General features: G+C 53.4%; 1 protein-coding gene and 1 pseudogene across 1 annotated transcript; both read left to right on the top strand.

The window, feature by feature from the left end:
* The first annotated feature begins 2356 nt into the window (after window positions 1-2356).
* On the top strand, window positions 2357-11476 carry RAD51 (RAD51 recombinase). The gene is made up of 10 exons (XM_075755654.1): window positions 2357-2466; window positions 3568-3680; window positions 4171-4308; window positions 5458-5575; window positions 6105-6196; window positions 7093-7187; window positions 8927-9040; window positions 9855-9984; window positions 10257-10378; window positions 10685-11476. Exons 2-10 carry the CDS (start codon window positions 3594-3596, stop codon window positions 10806-10808), a joined length of 1020 nt encoding a protein of 339 aa, XP_075611769.1. The 5' UTR covers window positions 2357-2466; window positions 3568-3593; the 3' UTR covers window positions 10809-11476.
* A 13864-nt stretch (window positions 11477-25340) lies between these two features.
* Window positions 25341-27061, top strand: LOC142601949 (cytochrome P450 1B1 pseudogene; annotated as a pseudogene).
* Window positions 27062-27682: the final 621 nt, after the last annotated feature.

The raw sequence follows: 27682 nt of genomic DNA on the forward strand, positions 1-27682 counted from the left end.
AGGTCAAAGGACAGTCTAGCGCTAAAGCACGGCTTTGGCTAACGCCGGAGCTGAGGTACAATTCGGGTATTGAACCAGCTTATTTACTGCACCCCTCTGTCTCCGAGTCTGCGGCATCTACCGCTTGTAAGCCAGGTTCCTCAAAGGGCATCATTGCTTTGCATTGTCAAATAGCTTCATGTTTCTAAACCTGAACTCTGCAGGATACCTCATAATTTCTCTCCTTGCAGCTCTAGTCCTGCTTCAGTTGCAGCAACGGAAGCTACTAACACGAGAGATGGAACTGCAGAATTGCTTGCTCAGAGGCTGTGATGATCTCCTTTGATTTGGAAACACTCAGCTATCACAGGCTGATACCACCTTCCTTAACCTGAAAAGCTCTGGATTTATCAGCTGCTCCACTACACCACCAAAGGAGTGAGTAAAAACAGCCTTTACTGGGAGAAGCCAACACGTTTTCCTACCTACTCGGTTTCCACACAGCTTCACCTCTTCTTACAGGTAGGCAGGATGTTGGTCCTGCGTGCAGGAATCGGTAATATTCAATGATAGAATAAGTGAGTCCTGAGCCAGAGTAGGCTTTTCGAATCATTTTCTTCAGTAATGGGGCAGCACTGTATCAGAGCCTGCTGTGTGTTCCTGGAGCAGTTACTCACCGTAACAGAGAAGCTACTGCTAACTCAGTTGACTTGCTCTCCGAAATCCTGTGCTCATTTAATCCTTGAGTTCTAAGGATCAATGGAAAACTCAAACAACTCACACCCTTGGACCGTGCGGGGTAGTGAGCTCCAGTAACGAGGCATTGTGTGCAATTAAGAGGTCACGCACTCGGACGGGCAGGAAATGGGCTCTTCTTGCCTGGGAACAATTAACGTTCAGACCTGATCTCTCTCCACTTGCTTGCCCACGTGGTGGAGGACAATTAATACAGTAATTCTGTGCACCGTGCTGTGCAGTGCCGTACACCCTCGGCGTGCAAAGGGACGAGAGGTCTTTTCTCTTAATTTTCTTTTCTGAGTTGTCAGGGCAGAGTGCACATAAGGTACGACGGTATGTTCAAAGTGACCCTGTCTTCCTACTTCTGTGCTGTTAGATTCCCAGCTCAGCTACTACGAGGCCCTTTTAAAACTACCTGTGTAAATATGCTCATCTGTTTAATGCTGGGCTGTACCTCTTTAAAATCTCATGTGCTTTATCTTTGCTTGCCAGCACTAAAATGGGTTTAATAAACATTTTAATGAAAAGCATAAAAACTCTGCAGCTATTTCTAACACGCCTGGCCCGGAGCTATTTTGATGATGATGCTTTGTCTAGTGTCAGAATAGTTTCCTGTCAGCGTCCGTGATAACGTGGTTCTGCTACGTTTCATCCCAATGCCTGGTACTAATAACCAACGCTGGGGGCAGGGGGAATTCCTCCTCAGTCGCGGTCCGCTGAAGAAACAAGAAGCGCTGGCGAAAAGCGGATTTTCCCGTTTGGCATGACCCTTGCTTGCCACACAGAAGTCCGTCCCGTCGGGTATTTTGCGGGTGATGGTGGGGGGGAAAGCTGCACGAAACGCTCCCTGGTGCGGAGGGGTGGGTGTCCCTGGGCTCCCCCAGCCTCCCCTCCCCTGCTACCTCCGCAGTGACGCCGCTACCTACAAAACGCTTTCGGTGTTGTAACGGATGCTTTTACCTACGGGAAGAGCCCAGCTGCTCAACCCGGATTTTTCTGTAGCTACTTTATTTTTAGGGAGGTGCATTTATACCCAGAGATGATGCAGACGTTGCTTCTCACCCAGGGCAGAAGCTCCTTCCTCTTCCTCCGCACTCCGCCACGTCTCCAGCTGTTCCCCCCGCGCCCCAATTTCATTCTCTTTCCTTTGTAAAAGCGAACGGAAGACGTCACGTGCAGGTACTGAGAAGGGGAGGCTCCGTCCTGGCCCAGCAAGGCTTCGAGGCAAATGGCCTTCCTCACCTTAATTAAGTCGAGGCTTAATTAGGGCCCCGCAGGAAGGTGCTTCCACCCCGGGACCCCATCACCTCCGGCCTTTGCTTCTGGGGGACCGCCCTAAGGTACGGCACAGCGGGAGAGGGGCTTAATGCGCTGTCACCCTTCCAACGGCGTCAGCGTGGTGAGCGGCGTCACCGCCTTACGCCGATTGTCAATAACAAAAAACCCCCAAACCCCCCCGAAAGGAGAGGAAGGCGCCAAGGCCCGGCCCCGCGGGCCCCTCTGCGTGCTGTGGAGGAGCCGCTGCTCACCCCGCCCCGAGGGCGCGCTCTGTCACGGCGGGGGGGGGTGCCCAGGCACACGCGCCTTCCCGAGCGGGCAGCGGCCCCTTTAAGGCACCGCCCAGTTCCGCTAGCGAGGTGCGCGCGCGCCGCCACGTGACGCTGTGGCGGGCTTCTCCGAACCGCCGGCGGCCGGTGGTGGTGGGAGCGTAACGGCCGGGAGCTGCGCCGGGCCCGGCCCCGCCGCGGGGTGAGTCGGCCGGGGCCAGCCGCCCCCCCTCCCTGCCTCCCCCCACCTTCCTCCGCTCCTCTCCGGTGCGGGGAGCGGGGCGGCTCGACACCACCGGCCCGCGGGCCGGGGACCGGCTGGGCCTGGCGAACTCCGAGGGAGGCCTGAGGGACGGGGAGGGGCGTCACCTGGGGCGGACTTGTGAGGGAAAGTAAAAAAAATAATAACAAAATTAGACGAGCTGAGAGCACCCGGTGTAGGAGAAACAAGGGAATTACAGAGCGGGGCGCGTCAGGGGGTCGATAAAGGCCGGGGAGAGCTGTGGGCGGTTTGGGGCCCGTGTGCTTGGGCCGGTCCCTGCCGCCTGCTCCGGGCCTTGGGCTGCGGGGGAGGTACCGGGCTGCTCTCACAGCGTGAGTGTCCCCTCTGCGGCTCTGCTTCACAGCAAACGGGCGCTTTGTGTCTGGGAGGGGCTGTCAGCCATGGCGGCGTCTGGGCCCTGGTAAAGTCCCCTGGGGAGCGTCGCTTCCAGAGAGCCTGTGAGGGTCCTTATTGCCTTCGGTTCCCTTCACCGGTGGTGCCTCCCACCGTGCTCAGCGTTCGGGAAGGTGGTGCAGGTGCTCTGCCGTGTTCGCAAGGGCCAGGCGGGCACTCTGAAGCCCCTCTCAGACCCCTACAAGGGACCAGTGGTTGTGGCTGTCGTGGGAGCGGTCTCTTAGGGACAACCAAGCCAGAACGTCAGGCGCTGATTTCTAGAAATGCATCTTCTAATGTGACCATGTAACTTATTGCTAAAACAAGATACTGCTAATAGCAAATTAATTTTGTTATATTATACTTGTAAATACCATGGAGCTCTCTATTAAGCCTCTCATTATTCCTTACCAGGTAGCACGAGACTTGTTTGGGTCTTTTTGTGTTTTAATGTTTAACACTACATAGGAAAGCACGCAAAAGGTATTTCTTACAGCACTCGCGTACCAGGAGCCAAGAGATACGGGAGGAGAGCAAACCATCACGTACTCCTTTGGACGGTCCGTTAAGATATTTTGAAACGCTTTGCACGTATGTCTGGTTTGAGTTGTGTACGTCGCATCACAGAGTTGTTTGGTTTTCTTCCAGTGGGGCCGTGCTGGATACTCGGTGCAATGGCTATGCAGGTGCAGTTCGAGGCAAACGCAGACACATCAGCAGAGGACGAGAGCTTTGGACCACAGCTCATATCTAGGTTAGAGGTAGGTGAGGAGTTAGCTCTAGAGTAACTTTTCAAGAAATCTGCTAGTCTTTTTCCTGAAACACAAGTTGTTTCTGAAAACTGTGTTGCTAAATTCTTACTTGCGTTTTGTCACAAAACCTCAAAACAAAACCCAAGACAAATAAACAGAACCCCAACACGTTAACAGTCATGTTCTATATTATGTTGCCTTGCTGCGTATCCTTTCCTAACGCGTACCGGTCCAGCATCTGTTAAACCAAACAGAGAATGGTATCTTCCGCCTGTTCTGTGCCATCTGTATAGCTGATAGCTTATGCAAACACTGCAGTGGCGAAAGGATTTTGTCGTTCATGGTTCTCTCTGTATAAGTGAGGAGGGAGGTAACATTCAGTATACTGCCTTGTACTAACAGGGCTTGATCTAAATCTGCTGAAGCCAATTGAAGGTATACAGTGGAGGTTAAAGTATTTGTGTCTTAGTGTGTCTTTTTTTTCTTCCCTCCCTTTCAGCAATGTGGTATAAATGCAAATGATGTGAAGAAATTAGAAGAAGCTGGATTTCACACAGTTGAGGCTGTTGCTTATGCACCAAAGAAGGAGCTACTAAATATTAAAGGCATCAGTGAAGCTAAAGCTGACAAAATCTTGGTAAGGGTGCTATGGAAAAGCTTTAACCCAAGGTATTCAAGAAGCTTTGTTTCTTCTGGCTTAAAGCGTTCTGGTGGTTTTGGAAGGTCTCCAGTAGCGATATACTGAGAAGGGGAGTAAAGGTGATTAGAGGTACGACACGGCTTTTTATGAGAGGAGACAAAACTCACTAGGACCAGCTTCAAGAAGAAGCGAAGAGAGAGGGACTGTTAGAAAGGTCTGTAAAAATTGTGGAAGGTACGGAGACGGCGTCCGAGGTGACTGTTATTGCTAGCTCAGTATTTCTTGTGATAGAAGGCTTATGATGAGCCTAATGCAAAGAAAGTACTTTTCTGTACAGATTGGAATTAAGTTATGGAACTCTTGTCCCAAGATGCAGTGGCCACCTGTGGCATAAATTGGTTTAAAAAGGGGCTAAGTGCAACATTTGTGGGGTATCATTCAGATCAAGCAGCTCGCTAACTGAACCCAGGAGGAACTACTAGATGGAGGGTTGGTCCCTTGTTCTCCGATTTGTTGCGCTCTTTCCCTAAGCATCCGCTCTGGGCAGTTGGCAAAGCAGAGAATGCTGCGTTACGACGACTGAACTGACCTTGTACAGCTGTTCCTCTGTAATATTTTTCTTAGGCGTGTTAATCGTGTACCATAGGTATTCACCGTGAGACCTGGGGTTTCCTCTTGGGGACTGAGAGCGAAGCCCGAGTTGTAATCTCACAGCATGTTCTAGTTCAGAACGTGGAGTTTCTGCCAAACTAGTTCTCGTTTATGGAAATCTGACCTAGCGCTATGTCTAACTCCGATACTTTTCTTACTTTGCTTATTTATTCGCTATTAGGAAGAGAGCATTCCTAGCAGGCTGTATGCCTGTCCTACGTATTTCACGTTTCACAGGGACAGATCTGAACTGAAAGAATGGGGGGAAGATTTCCATAAAATACCCAAAATGGATGTCGAAGCTTTTTCTTTGATCAGAATTTCAGTTCTTTTCAGAGATACCAACTAAGATATGGTCTATGGAATCAAATGTATGCATCAAATTATATAGGTGCTTCTCTATTTCACAAAACAGAAAATTACAGTATTAATTCCTAGAGGGGGTAAATGAATGGGATGAGCACTCCTTGCACTGCTTAGTTTGGTTTTCTTTAGGCTGAAGCAGCTAAACTGGTTCCGATGGGTTTCACCACAGCGACAGAATTCCACCAGCGAAGGTCAGAGATCATCCAGATCACCACTGGGTCCAAAGAACTTGATAAACTTCTTCAAGGTAATAATTTTATTTCTCTTTATTGAGAGAAGCCTTCATTGTCTGCTTTTTTTTTTTTTTCTATGAACGTGATCCTTGGACAAAACAACACAAGTTCTGGTTGAACGAAAAAGTTTTGCTCTCTTGTATCACAACTGATTTTCTTTTAAAAGCTGTAGGAGTAGTTTGAAAACCTTTCGGTCATGATGCAAAACCCAGAGCTGTTCATTTTGGTTGTTTCTAGTTTATTCTAGTCTATGACCTATTTCAAGAAAACAAAACTAGGTATCATCTTCTCCCCATTCCTACTTGTGATCAAAAAATCAAAACAAGCTGGTTCAGCTTTTCAGCATCTTCAAAACTACACTTACCTAAACTTCTTATCTGCAATGCGAACAAACCTCAGTATGAAAACCAGTTTTTCCTATTAGAGTTTAGGAACTTTTAAACAAAGTAAGTGTTTAACTGAGTCTCTGTAAATGTAATGCTTTATACGTGGTCTTTGTTTGATGTATGTGACCTTTTCAAAATTGTATTATTTTCCTTTCAGGAGGAATAGAAACAGGGTCCATAACAGAGTTATTTGGGGAGTTTCGTACTGGAAAAACACAGTTGTGTCATACCCTGGCAGTAACCTGTCAAGTGAGTAGTCCGCTTCATTAAAATCAAGTCTTCAGACAACACAGCTTTGGGATATTTGCTAATGTATGCACTTTTCTCAACCAATATAAATGCAATGCACACGAACAGCTGCAAAGAACGTGAGTATGTGCAGCACCCTTGGCTGTACTTGCAGCTTTCTAGGATCCTTTGTTTCATGCTTAATCTGCTTACTAGGATTTCTTTAGCAGCAATTAAGTTTGTGATGTTTTTTGCCTGCTTGATGTTTTCTGTAGCTCTTTTTTTTTTTTTTCTCTCTCTCCTCAGTATTCTGACAACAAAATTTAACACGTTAGCCTTGTAGCATCATTCTAGGTCTTCAGTGCAGAGAAGCACTTGATCTCTCTTCAGGTGCTCTAGACTGCAGAGAACCTTTCTTATTGCCAAGAGTGTTGAAAAGAAAGAAGAAACTGTGTTGGGTTCGAGTTTCTCTGACTAGCTGCTTTTTTCCCTAACATATCCTAAGCTTACTCGAGTTTACTTTTGTAAGAGCCTTCAGCTGGCTCCTGCTATCAAACAGTAGATCAGTTTGGAGTAATCTTTTCTCTAATCTTAGTTACAATAAACAACTAGTGTTTATTACTTTCCAGAGGTTGCTATTTCATAAGCTATTAGAGGCTTTGGGCTTAATTTGATCATTTAGTTAACACCCGTACGCGCCCAAGCTTACCAGCTCAAAGTTAAGCGCCTGTCCTCTTATGTAGGTATTGGAGGTTGAAAACAGGAACCTGTCTTCTCCCTTTTCCCAGATAGATGTGATTTTAATCGCGATAGCTTGGTATGCTATTGATTGTACGATACCAGTTGAGGGCATAAGGCAATAACGGGATTGTTTGTTGATGTTTGATTTCATGTTCGTTCATTTGCTCTTCCTTTAGCTTCCCATTGACCGAGGCGGCGGTGAAGGAAAAGCTATGTACATTGACACTGAAGGGACCTTCCGTCCAGAACGCCTTCTTGCTGTGGCTGAAAGGTCTGTACTCAAGGGCTAGAAGGAAACTGGCGTTTGTTGAAGAAAGGAATGCATTTACTCATGGGACAACTTAGTTAACAAGGATCACTGTGTAAATCAGCCTGTCTCCTTAAATTCACGGGACCGTTGCAGTAAGAACTGTCCCTGTGGCTCGATGCTGTGCCCCTGCAGGTGGTCCTGCCATTCCTTTTGCCCCACGGTGTTTGCACTGGTGGCTGTTGGGCTGAAGCAGAGCAGTTGCTGATGCGGTTCGCTGCAGGGCAGCGTAAATTGCTGGTGCTGGAGCAAAGGAGGGGACAGGAATGAGCAGCTGGAAGCAGAGGGTGAGGGGTAGGATTGCTGCTTTTTAGTAGCACCGCAGATGTATGAGGTAAGGCCGGCATTTATGGGCCTTTCCTGACTGTAGGTAGAAAAGTCAAATCAGATGTAATACCAAACCAATATGATGTGCTAGCCCACAGGAGACACTTCCTTTTCTTTATAGAGGGAGATGATGATCTAATGGCCATACCATCCTAAATGAATGAAGTAAGGTCAAGTTACTGAAAAGTAGTAAGCTGAAGATTTGGGTCAGTACTGGATTTGGATGGTTTGTTACTGAAAGGCATTGGAAGACATTTTGCACGGGCCCCGGAGGTTAATTTGACAGATGTTCACTTTGGAAACATCTGGTATTACTATCCCTCTCCTCTCTGCTGCTACTCTCTCCCCACAGCTATTGTGTAATTGTCCCTCTGCAGGAAGCCATTCCCTTCGTTTTCTTGCTACTGGGAGGGAATGTGTGCTTCCTAACCAGCCGGGGACAGTGCCAACTAAGTCCTGATAACTCCCTTTGGAGATGAGTTGGTCTAAGCCTGCCGGCTTTTCCTGCAGCAAGCAGAGGGGTACCCCCATGTTCCCATATCTGCTGCCAACAGATAGGTGGCAACAAACACCTCTTGGGCAGTGATGAGAGTGAAATAGTGTTTGCAGCGGTCATAGGCACGTCTGTGAGTGGGTATCTGCGTGGCCAAATAGAGTTCTTCTTCCAGTCAGTTCCAGCCCTCCATCCCTCAGTCTTTTTCTTCAGCTCAGCTAGGATGGAGGCTAACCGTCTTTCACCTCCTGTCTTTCTGCAGCCTGCCAATCTGCCAAGTGTTTGACCAGCGCCCTTGACTTTAATCTCGAATATGTAATATTTCAGTGTGGTCTTGCTTCAAAATGCTAGTCAGGATTGGCTGTCATTCACCTTCAAACGTAAGGTGCCACATTTCATTTCAGATCCAAGGAGATAATCAGTCAGTTCTCCACATTCTAAGGGATTTCTCAAAGTGCTATATAAATAATTTAAATGCAAGATGTTGAACGTAACTGTCTTTATTTGTTTTGGTAGTAAAACACTGTCAGAGGTATTGCAGGTGGAAGGCTGTTTATCACTGTATGTTATTAGCAATATACTGCTTTCAGAATATTCTGTTCCAGAACGGTAGCTTTCCTTGCCTGTGGCTTTATTTTGAGGAAAATGTCTGGTGTTCTACTTTACTATTGCTCCTAGGCAGGAAAACAGTCTTTAAAAATGGTTTCCAATCCCTCTGTTCTCTTCTCATCACCAAGTTGTGTTGCATTTTTTGCTGTCTGCATTTTTTTATCTCTTAAGACTCTCCCAGGAATGTGACTTTTTATTCTAGTATTTAGGTAAACCTATTGATGAAGTTGTCACTGACAGGTGTTTTATTTCTTATTTTCACCCGTTTCTCCAGGTATGGCTTGTCAGGCAGTGACGTCCTAGATAACGTGGCGTATGCTCGAGGGTTTAACACAGATCATCAGACCCAGCTCCTGTATCAGGCATCTGCTATGATGGCTGAGTCACGGTAATAAGGCTAATTGAGATGGAGTGATTTTTGTGCCAGTACGTATTCATAGTACAAAGCTACCTGTAGGTGATGAGCAAATGCAAGCGAAGTATGGATTACGGAATTGTGAAATGTCAAAGTCAATGTTTACTTCAGAAGTTCACTTTTTTGCAATATCCTTGCTTTCTTCAGTGCTTGGCTCCGTTAGATCAGGTTTTGTTATTCTCAAGCTGGATTATGCTTTGGCCTATCTGGATAGTAAGCGTGGTGTATGGACAGTGAGTTGTCAGCTAATACCGCTTGCTGTTGAAGTGTTGGATCACAGCAACTGACTTGAACTGTGACAACCGACGTTACTTTACAAAGAACAACTGCCAGCTTGAAAAATAGTTTGAAAGATCAGTTTATAATTGCTTTTAGTGACAGCGTGTTGATTTAGAGCATGCGAAGCACCAAAGAAACCTGTGCAGGCAACCGGAGTTTGAAACTAAGACTTACGGGCCTCCTTAGGGGGAAGGAGGTGGTGGTATGAGGTGTACAGGAGCCTGTCCGCGGAATGCCTGTGGTGTCCAAACGTTAACTTCTGGGCTAGTTTATCAGAGGACAATAAATCTAAGTTTTTAATCGTGCAGCAACTTCCTTTGGGTTTACTGGGGTTTATTGTATAGTTAGTAATCTGAATGCTGGAGGTTGTTAAAAATGGTAATCCTGCGAACTGTCAGGTTGTGCTTACCCCCCCATCTGTATGCAGCCTTACAATTTGCTGGGCGCTGTCACCCTCCGATGGTGCCGTCGTTCATCCTGGAAATGTTTAAACCTTGTACTTCTCCAGGTATGCGCTGCTGATAGTGGACAGTGCCACAGCCCTTTATCGGACAGATTACTCGGGAAGAGGGGAGCTGTCAGCTAGACAGATGCATCTGGCCCGATTTCTGCGTATGCTTCTCCGACTTGCCGATGAGGTAAACCATGAACGTTGCTTTATTCTCTGAAGGACTGGTGATCGCTTTTCTTTCTCTTGTAAAGCTTAGCAGTTTTGTACAAACGGCTTTCTGTCCGCTCAGTGTCTGCTTCCATTTTGTTTTGAGAGACGTGATAGAGTGGTTGTGGAGAGCAGAGAGGACAGCAGAAGCGCATATGTCTGTCTCGGGTTTTGGGGGTTTTCTTTCTTTTTTTCCTTTGTTCAGATTGTGGAAAACAAATGCATTTTGATTTGTTGCTTTTCTCCTCACAGTTTGGTGTGGCAGTTGTGATCACTAACCAAGTGGTAGCACAAGTAGATGGAGCAGCCATGTTTGCTGCAGATCCCAAAAAACCTATTGGAGGAAATATCATAGCTCATGCTTCCACCACGAGGTGAGAGAACAGATTATCACCTTCCTTTAGCCTTATTTTGGAAGATTTTATGAAACTAGCTAAGTACCTTTAAATTCTGGGTTTCTAGGTGGTCTGTCAATGGCAAGTCCAGCCTGCTTTTCAGCAAACGTGCCACTCTGAACACTCAGTAATCTGTGGTAAAACCAACACAACGTTTTCAGAGGTTCTTGCAGCTCCGCAGTGTGCTGTATTCACGTGCTAACACAATGTTTTCATGATTATGATTTATTGAATGTAGGCTATATCCCCTTACCTGTGTGGGTTTTTTTTCCTTCTCCCTATTAGACTGTATCTGCGAAAAGGCCGAGGTGAAACCAGAATATGTAAAATTTATGACTCTCCTTGCCTTCCTGAGGCTGAAGCGATGTTTGCTATTAACGCTGATGGAGTGGGAGATGCTAAAGACTGAAGGCTCCGTTTCATTTCCCGTGTAACCCGAGACTCGGTGTCGGTAAAAGACTCCTTTCTTTGTGGCACCTTACAGATGTTTCCCAACACAGCTGCTGTTCGCATGCTGGCAGAAGAATCTGCTGTGTTTTGGCACAGAAGTCCATCAGGTGAATACATTTTGAGACACGTCTAGAAGTGCTGCTTGGAAGAGATCTACCCTTTTGGGCTTTAGTCACAACTTACATTGACGTGGTTTCTTGAGAGCGTTCTCAGAGGACCATAACCTTTGTATTTTCCTCACAGCTGTGGCTCCAGCTGGATTCTACTGGTGGATGTAGTGCAGTAATCTAAGAGTACGTGGCCATAGTTCATAACTTGGTGAATTTGAAGTAGCATTGATGGGTTTGTCAAATAAGAAAAAGTGGTGACTTTAAATATTTAATAGATTGCTTTAATTACAAAGTAAAGCAGAATGGTATTCCGCAATAAGAATTGGAGAATATTGCTGGGATTGGTGATGATCACAATCGATCCTCTTTATGTTAATTTTGTTTTGGATGCTGCAACGTGCTGGTTTTTTGGGAACTGTTAATTTACATTTCAATTACCTTTTTTTTTTTTTGTATTTCATTAATACTCTGTGGAAATCTGCTTTGAATAAAAAGGACCATGAAAATATTGACGACATTACAGGTTTCTGGGCTTCAGCCAGGCATTAATTTAGACAGAGGCATTTTGTATCTGCAGGTAGGAAGAAGATGCGTAAATCTTCACTGAATCTCAGTCTGGAGTTTTCTTTTTCTGCTAATGCTAACAAAATGCATCACCTCCTTCTTGATTTGAGATGTGCAGTGCAACTGTGCTCTAAGTGCCCTGTAGATGTCTTTTAAGAGTTTTTGAGGTTAAAAACGTTCTTGTATATTATGCAATATTTTTATATAAGCTATGCTATTGTGAACTACTCTGAACTTGATTAAAGAGAATAATATCCTAGTGGTGGTTGGCAGCAAAAAATATTTTCCTCATTCTTTTTCTCTGGGACAATTTTTCTGGGACAGATCGTGAAGAATACGTACAGTGGGGTCCAACTGTCTCTTTACAGGCTAGCGGGTGTAAGCTACACTTACTCAGGGACATAAAGACTTGCGCTGTATGGACTACTATATCTCATGAGATGGCAAGTTGTCTGCTGGGTCCTGAGCACCTTTGTTGTTAAATTCAACGTAGCCACCGAACGTCTGCTCTTTCTATCGGAGGATGTTGCTGTCCCCATTGCCTGCAGCCGAGTTTCAAGTTCCAAAACTGACGCTAAACTGTTATCTAGGGATTAAAGTGGGGTTGAACTATCAGTAGGGAACTGAGACGTTCAGTCTTTTTTGCACCAGAGGTTCAGCACTTGTTACTCACGCTCGCCCTACGCAGGGGTGAAGGTGGCACAACGTGCTGTCTGTGATTGCTGTTGTCTGAGGTGACCACTGGTAAGATCTGGTATTGCGTAAGCTGTGCTAATATTAATCACGCTGGCTGAAACCTGGCGTGGCTGGGGAAAGCGGCTGTCCTCAGGAGCCGGGCAGAAGTCCAGAGGTCTGAGAGGTCCTAGCCTTTCTGGTTCGGAGAGTCCAGCCCCAAAGTTCGGCAGAAGCCGGTCTCCGGAATGAAATGTCTCGTGCTGTCCCTGTGGAAGGTTGCGTGCAGGTGACCTTATAGTCTGTTCTCATCCGCCCTGCGGCTTGGGAGACCTTGGCAGTTCTTCCTTTTTATATATACTGAAAAGGAATCGGACTGTAACGGCAGTGCCGGTTCTGTACAGGTGACGCAGGGGCTGTGGTGTTCCTGGAGGGCACTTGGTTCAGGCACATAAGGGGAAAACTGCTGGGAGGTTCCTTCTGGAATTCTTGGCCAAGAGAAACCTAGGACAGGCTGGGAAAACCGGCTGAGTCGTAGGAGCAAGTGAAGAGATGGAAAACAGATCAAAAACGTGGGGAGGGGGATGTGCTGGGCGAAGGGGCTGTAGAAGGGAGCGCGGCAGGGTGAGCTGAGGGCTGGGAAGGGAGCGGGCTGAGCGGCGGCTCCGCAGCTCCTACCCGGGGAGATCCCAACGCCCGCGTCTCCCCTGTGCCAGGTTTCCTTTACCCTAACGGCCTGCAACACGTTTTGGGTTGCCCCCCGTATAAAGTAGAACATTCAAATCCTATTTCACATTGCAGATGGAGTTTAAATGATCTGAATACCAACTTTTAACGTGCTTAAAAATTCCACGAGGATCCAAAGAATAAAAGGAGTGCTGCCTCCGTACCGTCCCTCAGCACGACGGCCCATGGGGTGAGCACCCCGGGAACGCGGGACGCTGCCGGGCGGCACAGCCGGCCGCTTCTCCCGAGTTTCACAAACATCATCCGTTATTTAATAGGAAGGCTTGAAAGTAGGCAGCCTGCCGCTTCGGGTGATTCCCAGCAATCAGCCGTGCTGGGCAGGGGGTGGTTGTGGTGTTCAAGTCTCACTTTGTGAAGATGGACGTACCGTGTGGTATCGTTTAGGTGTAAATGACGCTTTAGGGGACGAGGGAACAGTTTGTTTTATTGCTTTTGGCTACACTAAAATTCAAAACATCGTGTTTATTTTCTGCTCTGGTGCCTCCCTTCAGCGTTCTTTTCAGAGAGGGAGTTTTGCCATGCCTGTGTCACAGTTCTCTGCTGTTTGTATCTCCTTGAATTCTACAGCATTAACATACCATCTAATAGAACCTTTGATTATTTTTTTTTTTTTCCTCCTTTTCAAAGTCTGCTTAGGACTTTGAACAACTAAAACTGCATCTGAAGCCCCCTCCGTTCACGTAAAGCTCAGCACGGAACCCGATTTTCCTAACAGCCTGCAGTACTCAGCTAGCTGAAAGGTTTGTAACTGACTGGGAGAGCCAAGGGGAAGGAACCGGGAAATATTTGTGCCTCTTCTCGAAGCTCTTAGCAGCTTAGGCTCTGAACTCGGGGGGATTTTGGGGGTTTTGGTTTGTTTCTTTTAAACACAAGAACCTTTTTCGAAAGATCTTTCCCAAGTTATCTCATGACGTCCCCGTAGCAGCTGCACAGGCCAGTATTTCCAGAGAGGGTTTAAGTTGCTTATGACACCATGCTATGAAACGCTAATTAAATAAGCTTATTGTCAACATTGCTTTAACCTTGAGGAGGCATAATTAAGATTCCTTTAGTAAACATTTTCCCTGCTGTTGAAATACTTCTCTCAATGTTTCCCCAAAAGTTCCTCTCCAGGCAGTGGGATATGATTAGGAATCATATTCACTTTTCAATTCTGAAGTGTTTGTGTGTTTGCGCAACGGCCTGGCTCGCGTTCATCCAGCCCCTTCGCTGGGTTTCGACCCGCGTCTAGAGGGGAAGAGCAAATTATCGCGGAATTGAGATGGCCGCAGAACTGCGTGCGTTACTCTGAGCTACTAACGCTCTCGTTAGAGCGCGACGGCGAGCGGTGTGATTAATTAAAATGACATCGATAGAGTCTGCAATGTTTTGTTGCCATGAGAGTTGCGTTAGTCTCCTTACAGCTGTCGGCTTCGCTGCCGGCATCGGCCGCCGCTCCGGTGAGTTGCCGGTCCCGCCGGCTCTGCCCGTCCCCGCTGCATCCAGGAGAGCTGGTGCTGCCATCAGCCACGCAACTTGCATTTTGTGCACAAATTAAAACCCCCTCGTCACGGGAAAAGGCCAAGCGCGGAGACCGCAGGGAGCGAAGCGAGGCTCGCAGTTGGAAGGACGCGAGCGTAGCGTCGTGTTGAGAAATATCCCCGTGTTTTCTTTCGAACAGCCACGTCTCGTAACTGCGTGCGCCTCGCTCTGCGGGCAGATAGCTGGCTGGCTCTACAGCAGCGTGTGTGGTCACTGAAGTTCTCCCAACTACCCAGCTTTAGAAACAAATGCTAAATTTTTCCAGATGCAGCCGTGGTGGTGCAAGTGCGAAGTGCTGCTCCGTGTCTCCGGCGCTGCCCCTGATTTGTTCGCTTTGCCGATACACAAACTCGCTGCGCGACAGCAGCGCTGCCCCGGGGCGCGGTCTGGATTATGGGGAGGAACCTTTGTTAAAGGTCACAACCCGCACCCGAAACAGTGGGATCTTTGCATAGATTTGATGTTATCTCAGTTCAATACGCCCGGTGCCTCAGTTTCCCCACGTGATCCGAGGTTGCGGCACCAGCCTTACGCCGTGACCTCGTACAACGCGTGTTACTCTGGCCAGGGAGGAGAAAAATAACCGAAGGTGGATGTGCCCAAAGCCGAAGGTAACCGTTAGTTATTTTTCACTGCGTTACTTGAGATAATTAAACTACACCGACTTGTACGTGAGTTTATGGTTGCGCTGCTGCCCCTGGCCGGCAGCGCGTGTCAGCCTTGGCGGCGGCTGGCCTCTGTTCGTCCCGTCGTTAAATACGGGGCACAGCGGAGGTTTTAATTACTGTAACCTTGAGGCTTCAAACGAAAGAAGAAGAAAAGTAAGACAGAGGGAACGCCGCAGCTTGGAGTTACACCCAGCACACTCGGAGCATCTTACCAGAAACTGCAACAGCGCAGCCAACGATTTCATCACCACCCGGCACAAAGGGAGAGGTTTTATTCTTCCTGCGCAGCAACGGGCAGCACTGGCTGGTGTTTCAGTGTGGAACGGGCTTTGGGGAGGTGGGGGACAGAAAATAAACCTCGAGACTTCAGCTTTGCCTTCAAATCGTTCATTTTTATTAAACTAGCTGTATTCTACGGCTTCTTAAATTTATCCTGAGGAGTTTTAGTTTTCTTTGGCAGAAGCTTGCTTGTAAGATAACTTGCCTGTACTTGTTTCTACGTCCATACTTTATATAAAATATCATCCTTTAATTACTGATGGTCCATCGCCTGTTTTAAAAACATCTCACTCTGCTGGAAAAAGAGAAAAGTGCAGTTGTGTGCAAAGGTCCCCCAGGGAAAGGCTTCGCTGGAGTCAGAGCCCCCGCGGGCAGGGGAAGCGGCTCCAGCGCCCATCGAACCCCGGCTGTGGCGGCGGGGTCACATCCTGCGTTATGCCTTGGACGGAAAAGTGACATTAATGTCCTCGCTATTCGGTTAAACCGATCGGGGGACAGAAAGCACAAAGTCATCTTTGCGTGCTTTGCTCCGAGACCTGCTTCGGTAATGGGCGTACGGAAGAGAGGGAACGGCGGGGCAGCAAAGAGCGCCTGGGTGGCACGTGAGGGGGTTCGGGAGGTGGCCACAGTGAGCAGGGGATGGCCATGGTGAGCCGGGGATGGCCACGGTGAGCCGGGGGTGGCCCTGGTGAGCCGGGGATGGCCACGGTGAGCCGGGGGTGGCCCTGGTGAGCTGGGGATGGCCACGGTGAGCAGGGGATGGCCACGGTGAGCCAAGGATGGCCATGGTGAGCAGGAGATGGCCATGGTGAGCTGGGGATGGCCACGGTGAGCCAAAGATGGCCACGGTGAGCAGATGACCTGCCTCAGGGTCCGGGGAAGCCCAGCGCTGCCCGTGCGAGCAGACTCCTGCGAGAAAAGCCACCGCGGGGATGTTCAGGGTGAAGCCCGGGGGGGGGTGCCGGGACTTCCGAGGGGATGCACGAAGCAGGACGAGGAGCAGAGCAGTTTGTGTTTGCAGCTGCAATAAAAACCCGAGCGCGGAGCCGCTGCCAGAACCTCGTGCGTGTGAATTTATCAGAGAGCGGGCTGAAGGCGTGCGGGTGCTGCAGGAGTTGAGGGACTCCGTAGCTCCGGGGAGGTTGGGCGGCCGGCAAGGCCAACGAGCAAACGAAGCTGCCCGCAGAACAGAGCAGGTTCGGAGCATTTCTGTTCCACTCCTGGTCCTGGGTTTCCCCTCCCGCCCCACGTCTCCTCCAGCCTCGTGCGCGCTCCCCATCCCTCGGCGGGCAGGAACGGGTTAAAGGCGCCTTCCCCAAGGTGGGAGCTGGCTGGAGCAGCGCGGGGAAATCAATTCCGTGCTGGCTCCGGCTTCTCACGCATTGCCGTGTAACCCCGTCATCTATCTTGTCGCAGGCCAGCCCTCCCGTCGGCGTTAATCCGCGGCGTCGGTGGATTAATCTCTTCTCCCTCCCAGGGACGAGACCGCGGTGGGGGGAGCTGGTCCCTGGCCAGCAGCCCTGCCTGGCTCCCCCCGACGCAGCAGCCGGAGCGTGGGGATTATTTCCCATCGCACGCGTCGGAGGGGACTTGCTCATGGCGGCCCACCCCCCCCCATCGCTGGCAGGACACCCTCCCTCTCGCTGCCAGCACGCAAACACCCCTCCAACAGCTTCTGATTACGGGAAAAGAAAGGCTGTCAGCCCCTGCGCGGCATCGCTGGGCGCGCTGGTATCGGCTTCTCGAGCGGGACTTTCAGGACCGGTTCATTAAGTGAGAGAGAAGCAAATTATTTTCCCCGGAAGGCTGCGGGTGCTGTTGCACCCAGCCTTGCAGGAGACGTGCAGACCCTTGCGGGAGCATTTCAACACCCTCTGCAGAGTCCGAACCCAGCCGGGCCGTAAACGGCGGGATCCAAGGGACGAGCCCTCGCCAGCCTTCGCACGGTTACTCGGTTATCACAGCCCCCTCGGGGCCAGAGCTAAGCTTCCAGCTCTGCCTAAGATCTGTTTTTCCTCCCAGACAGAGCCCTCGGTTCACCACAACACCCCCTCAAAAAAATTGAATTCCTGCTTAGCAATGAGGGCAAGAGTCAAGCGAGACGGAGCCTTGCCCTTCCTGCCTATAAATCCAGCCGTGGCTCCATCTCCTGTTACCTCCGCCAGCCTGGAAGACCTGAAAGGTTCTGCCTTCTCCCGTGGGGCACGAGCGGCTGCAGAGCCACGCGCACCCCGATATCGCATCGCTCTTGCATCGTGCCGAAGCTCCAGCTGCATAAACCGGGGCGTTCCGGCTCTCCCTGCGTCCAGCACGGGCAGGTTTGTGGATTTACGTGCCAGCATTCAGCATTCGTGCCGCTAATGCGGCAAAAACATCCTCAGGGTGACCGGGACGGAGGGTAACGGTGCAGCCCGGACCTGCAGCGCCTGGGCCGTGAGACGTCTGCGGGGTCGTGCCCCCCCCAGCCCTCCCCTGGGGTTGGTTTTGAGGCTGAACGCGGGGCAGCAGAAACCCACGGTAACAACCCCCGCGCTCGGAAACACGGCTCCCTTTGCTCTGGTTCTTGGGCAGATCCCAAGTGAGCTCCCCCCATGTGTGTGTCCCCCCCCAGCAGCTTTTCCAGCCCCCAGGGCAATCCAGAGCTCCCCGGCTTCCTGCTGCTGGCGCGTTGCTCTTCCAAAACGCAACATTCTCCACCCCGACGTCGCATCAAACCACGTACGACGGGCCGACCCCGCAAACGTAAAGCCCTGGGCAGCGCCGAACGCAGCGCGGGCAATGTCGTGGCACCTAGCCGGGCTAGAAGCTTACCGACAGCTCGTTAATGAGCTCCACAGAGTAATTACCTGCAACTCCCCTTTGCCCAGCCCGCGCCCGATGCCTTCCCGAGCTTCTGCCAGCGTGTGCCCATCACCAGCTCGTCCCTCGCTTGCTCTCACCGGCTCCGAGACGCCGCTCTCAGCAGCCGCAGCTGCCGAAGCCTCCCGAGGAATGAATTCACCGCGCCTTCGAGATGACCTCACTGCTCCCCGAAGCCACCCGCGGGAAGCTCTAAGCAGGCCCTGCGGGTCCCCGGCACAACCCTCTGCCGAGGACTTTGGCACCAGCCGCCGGCACCGCGCGAGAGCGGCAGGAACAAACGCCCCCCCAAAGCAGCCGACCGGCCCCAAACCCACCCGCGAGGTGGGCACAGGCGGCACAGGCGTCTCGGCGAGGGGGGTAAGGTGAGGCCGCTGCCCTGGGGTCCTGCGTGACGCTCGTCCGCCGCGGCCGCAACTCCTGCGTTGTGCGCGTCCGCTTTGGGTGAAATTCTGGCTGCCTCGGGGTTAGCGAAAGGGCCTCCCGTTGCCTTTGGCGGGGAAGGAACGTCCCGCGTTGCTTTTTTAATGGATGTGTCAGGCCAAAGCGGCCTGAGTCCAGCGAGAGGGGAACGGACGGCTTTCGTTCCTTGCTGCTCCGGCTCTGCCCGAACCCGAGCCGCCTGGAAACAGCGCGGCGGCGTCTTGGCATCCAAATGCTCCTTCTGGTAAAGCTGGGCCGGCGGCAGGCTCCCGGAGGGATGCGGCGCTTTGACATCAGCGCTCCTCCCTCCGCTGCCTTTCCCAGGAGAGCGGGGAGGTTGTGGCATGGGCGGGCTGCGGTCAGCGCGGCGTTGGTTTAGGGCAGCTGTCAGGACCTCATCTTGAAGCAGGATCATTAATCTGTGGATTCACAAGTTGCAAAAAGCTCCTTTTTTTTTAAAGGGCTTTCCTTCAACCCGACCTGAGCCATCGGAGCTCCCAATTCCTCGGATGTCGGCTGCGCTTCGTGCTGCTGCTGGAGCAGAAAATCCGCACGAGACGGGGCCGGAGGACTCGGGGAATGTTATCGACCCAAGATGTGGGTCAGGTGGGACCCTGGCTGCTGGATGCGGGGAGGAGGGGAAAAAGATAAACCACCCCAAAAGTCGACACCGGAGACGCCAGGCACCACGGGAACAGGGCTCGGTGCCCCGTCTGCTCCCGCAGCTCCTCCGGGGCCGTTGGCAAAGCCGTGGCAGCCCCGTGACGGGGGGCAGGAGTCCAGCGTGAGCTCCCGGGGGGGTCAAACCGCCCGCCTGCCCCCCAGGAGCTTGCCCTGGGCAGAGCCACCCGCCCGCGTCCCTCCGGGCAAACCTCACCCCGTTTGCAGCCGAATCACCCGGAGGGAAGCGACGGCGAGAGCCGCGTCTCTGCCGGCATCCCCAGCTCGGCGGGGGGGGGGTCTCTTCCCGACCGGTGTCGCCCACAAAAGCACGCGGGGGGGACGTGCTGCCCGTTCACACCCAGATATCGCAGATGTGGTTACGCAAAGCAAATCATCTCCCGACAGCTCCGGGGGGGTTTGAGCATCCCTTTGCTCCTCCGGGCTTCGCGCCCAGCGGCACCGGCTGCTCTCCCAGCTCCCTTGTGCGTACGTTTAACGAGGGCTTCAGTGATTCCTGTCATTAGGATTTACAATAAGGAGAACTGGCATTTCTGCCCTCAATGGGTTTAGTAAATCTAAGTCCAATTCATTGCAGAGATTTACGCCGGGGAAGCAGAAAGGGGAACCGAGGGTCTGCAGTTTTGGGGAGTAAATGATGGAGAGGGGAAAGAAAGAAACCCGAAAAAAGCCTCTCCGCACTGTTTTACAGCCGGGCTGAGCCCCCCAGCCTTAGCAAGGTGACGTCGGTCGCGCGATGCGCCATTTATTTTGAAGTAAAGTTGAAACCCGTGAAAGCCAGCATGGACGGTGGGGGGGGGGGTGGATTGCAGGGATGCTCCGCACTCGCAGACCCCGCCGGGATGCTCGGAGAGGCCCCTCCTCCCGGAGCAGGTGGATTTTCCCGGTTATTCCACGTCGGGCTCAGGCACCGACAGGCTCTTCGTGACCACGCCGCGTGCAAAATCCCCTCGAATCAGCCCAGATACCGTGTAAGCCCATCAAGGAGAGACAATGAGATGTTACAACAGATTTACTTCTCCGAATGTGTTTTTAATTCAAAGCAGCAGCCCTCTGGTCCCATCTGCCGCGGGGTTTTTTTGAGGCGTTTAATTCATACGCGTTGACTTTGCTGGTCAGGGTTGGTAGGTGGCCATCAGCCCGTGGGCTCGGGTCGCTTCCGTGTTTGGGTCGGGGCTTGGGGGTTTTGGGGTTGTTTTTGTTTGTTTTTTTTCCCTTTGACTGATCTCCCAACTATCTCCTATATTCGTGTTTCTGTTCGTCTTGTCCTCGCTCCACAGCTCGCTGCTGGCAGCGGGAATCCGCAAAGCCCGACCTCGGTGTCGGCTCCGGCTTTTCGTGCCTGAGTTCTGGGTTTGTGAGAAATACGCTGAGGAAAATGCCGGTGCGTTGGTTTGCAGGCAGGGCGCTGCAGGAAGGACGCCCGGGAAGCACCAGGTCCCCTTAAAAAGAATTCTCTGACTGTGCTGGAAAGCAAATTTCAAATATATTTAGAGTGATACGGGACTATTGGTTAATTGGGATGAGTTTGTCAGTTGGATCCCTAGGGAAAAAAACATACATCAGCTCTTGTGTCCATTGACAATTCTAACCTAAAAAAAAAAAAAAAGTAAAATAAAAATTAAAATTAAACATTTGAAAAATCAAGATTGTTGGAGGTCATTATTATTATTATCCCTATTCACATATTAAGAAGTAATGAAATCGTTATCCTTACTCTCTTGCTTGTCGCCCCCGGGCCGTTCCAAGTGAGGAACATTTTCATTCCATGCCCAGCTTTTCCGGCCGGTTCCTGCTCTTGTTCAGCGTTGCTGGAGCCGAGCATCCCCCCCATCCTCCCTACAGATTTCCTGCACCCGCTCCGGCTCCGCATTTGCTGAAGGTGGGGGCGAAAAAAAAAACCAAAAACAAAAAAAAAAGACAAACCAACCCAAAAGCCACATCGGCGCTATTTTAATTTGCTGTCAGAGCCAGAAGATTTAAGGACTAACCGCAGGGTGTGCCGCCGCCGCGTCCCCCCGTGCCCCCACCCTTGACTCATCTCTTCACGTGTCTGTGCCCACAGTTCCGTACATATTTATGTATTTATGTAGTCACGCGTTTCTACATTTCTGTATAAATAATTGCGCAGGTGAGCAGAGACGCTGTGGTTAGAGCATCAAACCAACCTGCGGGGCTGGGCCAGGGACGGGAAAACCAGATATCTGTAGTTATACAGAGTTGTACCATAACCCTTGTCAGACTGGTCCCCATCCGCACAATGCTTTATCTCTCTCGAAAAAAAAATATATTAAAAATACATATATACAAGGACACATTTTAAAATACCTAAATACATAATAAAATAGAAGTTTTTCAAATAAAATGGGAGGCAGTAAGTTGGAGGAGCCCTAAAGGAGCCCCCAAACCCCTTTTTCATCCCTTTTTTCCCCAGGACAGCACTTTATTTTAACGCTGAGCAGCCCGACGTGTGCCCCAGGGGAGCGACCCGGAGCTGCTCCCCATCCCCGAAACTCCAAACGGGGAAAAGAACCCCCCCTCTGCGGGAGACTTTTTTTTTTTTCCCCCTTTTCATTACTAATAGCTTAATTATTAATGATCGATAGCTTAACGTCAATAGCTTAATTATTTCCGATGTTGTAAAGACTAGGCACTTACCGAAACCCAGAGTTTTCACCTTCGGCTGACTTAGACCGGGAATCCTGCTGGGAGAAGCCTTCCTGCTGCTGCCTTGAGCCTCCGGAGCTGGAAATTCCCATCTCCTCCTTCGCCTTCCTCTGCCCACCCAAAAAAAAAGAGGAATAACCCAAAAAAAAGGGGACGAAGGTGCCAAAACCACACAGCTGCATTAAGGAGCAATTCCCCATTTTCCCTCGGTGTGGGATTTTTTTTTTTTTTTTTCTTCTTAATTTTCTTTTCTACATGCCCATGATGCTACATCCCTCCCCCCGGGTCCGGGACGCACGTCAAGACCCCCGAGGTGAGGATGGGACTCCACGGGCAGATCCCGTGTCAGCCCCTCGCGTCGGCTTGACCCCCCCCCAGAGACGTGAACCCCCCCGATGCCGTCACCACCGGCACCCCGCTGCCTGCCGCTCCCCCCCCCCCGTGCCCCCCAGCACCAACACCTCCGCCACCGCTCACCCCTGGCCAAGCACCAGCCTTTGCGCCGTGCGGCCCATGGGGTTTTCCCTCTTGGGATGCTTGGAGGAAAATAAAGCAAAAAAAAAAAAACAACCAAAAAAACCCCAAAAGCACCCCCAAACTGCTGAATTGCCCTGGAAAAAGGCTGTTGGGGAGGGGTGCCATGGGCCCAACCCATCCCTGGGGTAGCCTGACGTGCTCGTGGCTCTGTAGAACCCGCGGTGGTGGTATCGCTGTGGCTGGTGCTGCCCGCGGGGGCCCGGACCCCTCCCGTGCCGCCCTGCTCCGCGCACCCTGCGCCGGCACCCCGCTGCCTGGAGCCGACGCCGAAGAGCCCGGTGGGAGCAACGCACGGCCCCGAGACGCTGGATTTTTGGGGGTGAGCAGCGTGGGAAACGGCCAAGAAAATTTCCCATCTCACGCTGTTCCTGCAGAATGACTTTCCCTTCACCCGAGCAAATCAGGATTCGCTGCTCCGCCGTGAGCGCCGTGCCCGCGTGGCGCCGGGACCTTCCCCGGAGCATCCAGGCGGAGCTGCCAGGAAACGTCCCCAGCCCCACCGCACGTGGGGCAGATCGCAAAACTCCCTAACTTCGGTGGTTTAATGAAAAGGGAACACCAACGGGAATTACAGCCTAGCCTCGCGCAACGCTGTACGCCGGAAAACAAAGGTTTGTGCTACAGGAGCCCAAAAATTGCAGCTTAATCTAATCAAGCTTTATTGGTTTGCACGCCTATAACTATGAGGAAGTAAATGATGGGTTTTTTTTCCCCCCGCTGGTCTTCCTCAGTCCAGCGGAAACCTTACGTGCTGTGAAGTTTAATTCCTGAAAAATGAGACTTGATAACAGGCGTGACGCCGGCTGTAACGTTACAACGTGTAAAACCGCACGTGAGCTCCACGGCTGAGCCGTGAATCTGGAGGCTGCGGGAAAGATGCCGGAGGGAAGGGGGGAGCACGCGCCTCTCCTCGCTCCGTGCCCAGCGCCGGCTCGGGATGCTCCGTCGTACACCTCGCCCCTACGCCGACACGCTTCAGCTGGCGTGGGCCTGAGATTTGATGTTTGCGTTGCTGTTCCCATGGGATCGCCAGGGAAATGCCTCTTCCCCAGCACGGAGCTCTCACACGCCCTACAGAAATCCCAATTTTTCACAGGAAAAACATGGCAATTACAAAAAAAAAAAATCCCTCTTGGAACGACGCACTCACGGCCGCATAATCCTGACGCCGCACTGAATGTCTCCAGGCTCCTGCCATGAGAAGCCCCGGGCATCACCCGCTGGCTTCGCTCCGCACGCGCAGGCACACTTCTTTTTATTCTCCGTCCGCCTCCGACAGCTCGGGGCCGTGGTTTTGGCGTCACGGGTCCCTCGGGGACACGAGCGCGTCACATCGAGTGACACCTCCGTGGCTAAACCCCGTGCGCCCCGCGGTGTTCACCCACCGCAGGACCCGCTGCACCAGGACTGTGACGGCGACGCCACCAACCCTGGGAACGCTGCTCCTCAGCCCCGCTCACCCTAATTTAGGTGGGGAGCAGCGGGTCTAACCCGCCCGGCGACCACGTAAATGCTACGGCCGTTTTACCAGACCACACACACACTCCGCTCTTTTTTTATTATTTATTTTTTATTATTCCCACCAACACCACATCCCTTTTATTAGAAGAAATCTGGTTTTTTCTTCTGGGGGCGTTGGCAGCACCCAGCTTCGCTCCATCCTACCTGCCCCGAGCGGCTGCGCCAGGGATGCTGCTCCCGACGCAGCGCATCTTCTGGAGGGGGGACGGGCAGGGGACAGCCGCTGGGCAGGATGGTGACACGTCCCTGACGCCACAGCAAGCGCAGAGATCCCTGCAGCACCGTGTTTATTCCCCTCCGGCTCGGCAGGACCTTCTTCTTCAGCATCCCGGGGGACACGGCTGAGCAGCATACGTGAAGGGGGACGCGCGAGAAAAACGCCACCTCTCCCGATCAAACCGGCGCTCTTTATCACGTCCCAGGCACTCTGTCAAGCTGCGGGGCAGCAGCGGGCGGGTGTGAGCGCTTCGCGGCCGGGTGCCAGGAGAAAAGACGACCGAGAGCTTTCAGCCTGCCCGGTAACGCAGCGAACCCGACACGTGGCCGCGCATCCCCGCATCCCACCCCGGCCGGTACCCGCAGCCTCACCTCCGGTACCCGGCTCCAGGCGATGCTCGGGACGAGGCGACGTTCAGGACCGAAGGCCGGTCAGGATCAGTCGACATCCAGCGCCGGATTCGCAAAAACCCGCCCAGAGCCCAAATTCCACCAAAAAGCCGCAGCGTGGGGCCAGGCTCTCCAAGCCCCGAGTGCCGAGGGGCCCTCCGCAGCCCCGGCCCGGGAAATGAAGAAGAGGGAAAGCGCTCGCTGGGGCCGCGGGACATGGCGCAGCGCCCGCTCCGTGCCCCGGGTGGGTTTGGGCAGGGTGGCGGGTCTGTGTTCCGCAGGAGAAGAGGTCAGCAGACAAATTCCTGCCCCCCGCCCCCCCGCGATTAATTCTGGCTGCCGCTTACCTCTCCACATTTCCACAGCGGCTCTCGCAGCTGGGCAGAAAGCCCAGCACCCCCCTCCTTTTCCACACACCGCCCCCCCCTTCTCGCCCGCCCCCCCCGCGGCTCTGCCCGGCTCCGTGCGCCCCGTCGGGGCCGCCCCCCCCCCCCGCAGCCCCGGGCGGGTCCTGCCCGTCCCCCTCCGGAGCTGGCGGCGGCCGGGGCCGCTCCGGGGGAGGGGAGAGGCTCGTCCCCCTCAGAGGCGGCTATAAAGCGGCTCCGAGCCGCGGCCCCAGGCAGAGCGGCCCCGGCCATGAGCGCTGCGGGGAGCCCCGACGGGGCGGCCGGGGGGCCGGTGCTGCTGCTCCTGCTCCTGCTCCTCCTGCTGCTCCTCCTGCTCGCCGCCCTCCTGCTGCTGGCCGGGGCCCGCCGCCGCACCGGCACCAAGCGCGGGGGTCCGGCCAGCCGGAGCCCCCCGGGCCCCTTCGCTTGGCCCTTGGTGGGCAACGTGCTGCAGCTGGGCCGCCTGCCCCACTTGGCTTTCGGCCGGATGGCGCGCCGCTACGGCGCCGTCTTCCAGCTGCGGCTGGGCCGCCGGCGGGTGGTGGTGCTCAACGGCGAGGCGGTCATCCGGCGGGCGTTGGTGGGCTTGGGCGCCCGTTTCGCCGGCCGCCCCGATTTCCCGTCCTTCGAGCTGGTGTCCGGAGGGCGCAGCGTGGCTTTCGGCTCCTGCTCGCCCCGTTGGAGGGCTCGCCGGCGCCTGGCCCACGCCGCCCTGCGCGCGCGCTCGACGGCGGCCGAGGTGGAGCGGCACGTGGTGGCCGAGGCCGGGGACCTCGTCCGGCTCTTTCTGCGGCGCAGCCAAGGCGGCGCCTACTTCGAGCCCTCCCCGCTCTTGGTGGTGGCCAACGCCAACGTCCTCTGCGCCCTCTGCTTCGGCCGCCGCTACGGCCACGCCGACGGCGAGTTCACGGCACTGCTGGACCGTAACGACCGCTTCGGGCAGACGGTGGGGGCGGGCAGCGTGGTGGACGTGCTGCCCTGGCTCCTGCACTTCCCCAACCCCGTGCGCCGCGTCTTCCGTGACTTCCAAGCCCTCAACCGGGAGCTGCACAGCTTCGTGCGCGCCAAGGTGGTGCAGCACCGCCAGACCTTTGACCCGCACGCCCTCCGCGATGTCAGCGACGTCATGATCGCTGCCGTGGAGCGCGGTGACAGGCCCCCCGAGGGACTGGGACCCGAGGACGTGGAGGGTGCCATGACCGACATCTTTGGTGCGGGGCAGGACACCACGTCCACGGCGCTCTCGTGGGTCCTGCTGCTGCTGCTGAAGCACCCGCGGCTCCAGCGGGACCTCCAGGCCGAGCTGGACCAGGTGGTGGGATGCTCCCGGTTGCCCACGGCCGAGGACCGGCCCCACCTGCCCCTCCTGGAGGCCTTCATCTACGAGACACTGCGCTACAGCAGCTTCGTGCCCATCACCATCCCACACGCTACCACAGACGACGTGGAGCTCGAGGGCTTCCACATCCCCAAGGGCACCGTGGTCTTCATCAACCAGTGGTCGGTCAACCACGACTGCGGCAAGTGGCCCGACCCGCAACGCTTCGACCCCACGCGCTTCTTGGACGCGCAGCAGCGCCTGGACCGCGACCGCGCCGGCAGCGTCATGATCTTCTCGGCCGGACAACGGCGTTGCATCGGCGACCAGCTCTCCAAGCTTCAGCTCTTCCTCTTCACCGCCATCCTCCTCCACCAGTGCTCCTTCCACGCCAACCCGGCGGAGCACCTCACCATGGACTGCATCCACGGGCTGGCGCTGAAGCCGCGGCCCTTCACCGTCACCGTGCGGCAGAGGCACCCGGCGCTCGCCCAGCCCTGAGCGTCTGCCGGGGGGCGGGGGGGTGTCCCGTCTGCGCTGCACCCCCTGGGTTTGGAGCTGGCAGTGCCGGGGCGCGGGGGACGGATCCTGCTTTGCCCTACCCGTTTGTAGGGTGACGGGCAGCCAGTCCCCGCAGCAATAAACGCCTTTGACATGGGACCTGGCTCCGCTCGTTTTCTCCTGGGGAGGGTGGTGGCTGGAAGCATCCTTCACGCCCGAGCCCCCGTCCTGCGCCCCCTGAGCTCTCCCACCCCAGGACAGGTCAAACCCCACCTCCCCACAGCGAGCTCCCTGCCAGGAGCAGAACCCCCCCCCCCGCTTTGCCCCCGGGGGTAGCAAAGAGAAATTTGCTTCGTCCCCCACAGCACAAGGCTGGGCAAGGCTATTTGGGGGGGGATGCCCTTCCCAGTGTCAAGGAAAGCCACGTGGGAGCCGGGGGGGTGGGGGGTGGGGGGTATCTTATTGATGGAGCTCAAGAAGCGTTTCAGGACCAGTTGCCAGGGTGGGAGGATGGCCCCATCACTTTGAAGCCATGAGCATCCCTGCTCTGGTTTGGGTGTGGAAGGAGTTTGGGGAAGGTTTTGGGGGGCCTTCTTCTCCTTCCCCCCGCCCCCCCAATCCCACTGGAGGGGCTTCTGGCATGCAGGGACATCTCCCTGGGCACAGAGTGACCCAGGGGAAGGTATTTCTCATTTACGTGCCTTTGCTTGAAGCAGAAGGAGGCTGTGGGCACCCAAAATTAGGCTCTGGCAGTGTGCACTGAGCTGCTTTGC

The sequence above is a fragment of the Balearica regulorum genome, chromosome 5, assembly GCF_011004875.1.
Source record: "Balearica regulorum gibbericeps isolate bBalReg1 chromosome 5, bBalReg1.pri, whole genome shotgun sequence".
Classification (NCBI taxonomy): Eukaryota; Metazoa; Chordata; class Aves; order Gruiformes; family Gruidae; genus Balearica; species Balearica regulorum.

Bases quoted from the DNA above. Each gene is read 5' to 3' on its own strand.
- RAD51 (XM_075755654.1), top strand. From the start codon at position 3,594: ATGGCTATGCAGGTGCAGTTCGAGGCAAACGCAGACACATCAGCAGAG. The intron at 4,309-5,457 runs GTAAGGGTGCTA...GGTTTTCTTTAG, and splicing joins CTAAAGCTGACAAAATCTTG to GCTGAAGCAGCTAAACTGGT. The intron at 7,188-8,926 runs GTCTGTACTCAA...CCGTTTCTCCAG, and splicing joins CTTCTTGCTGTGGCTGAAAG to GTATGGCTTGTCAGGCAGTG.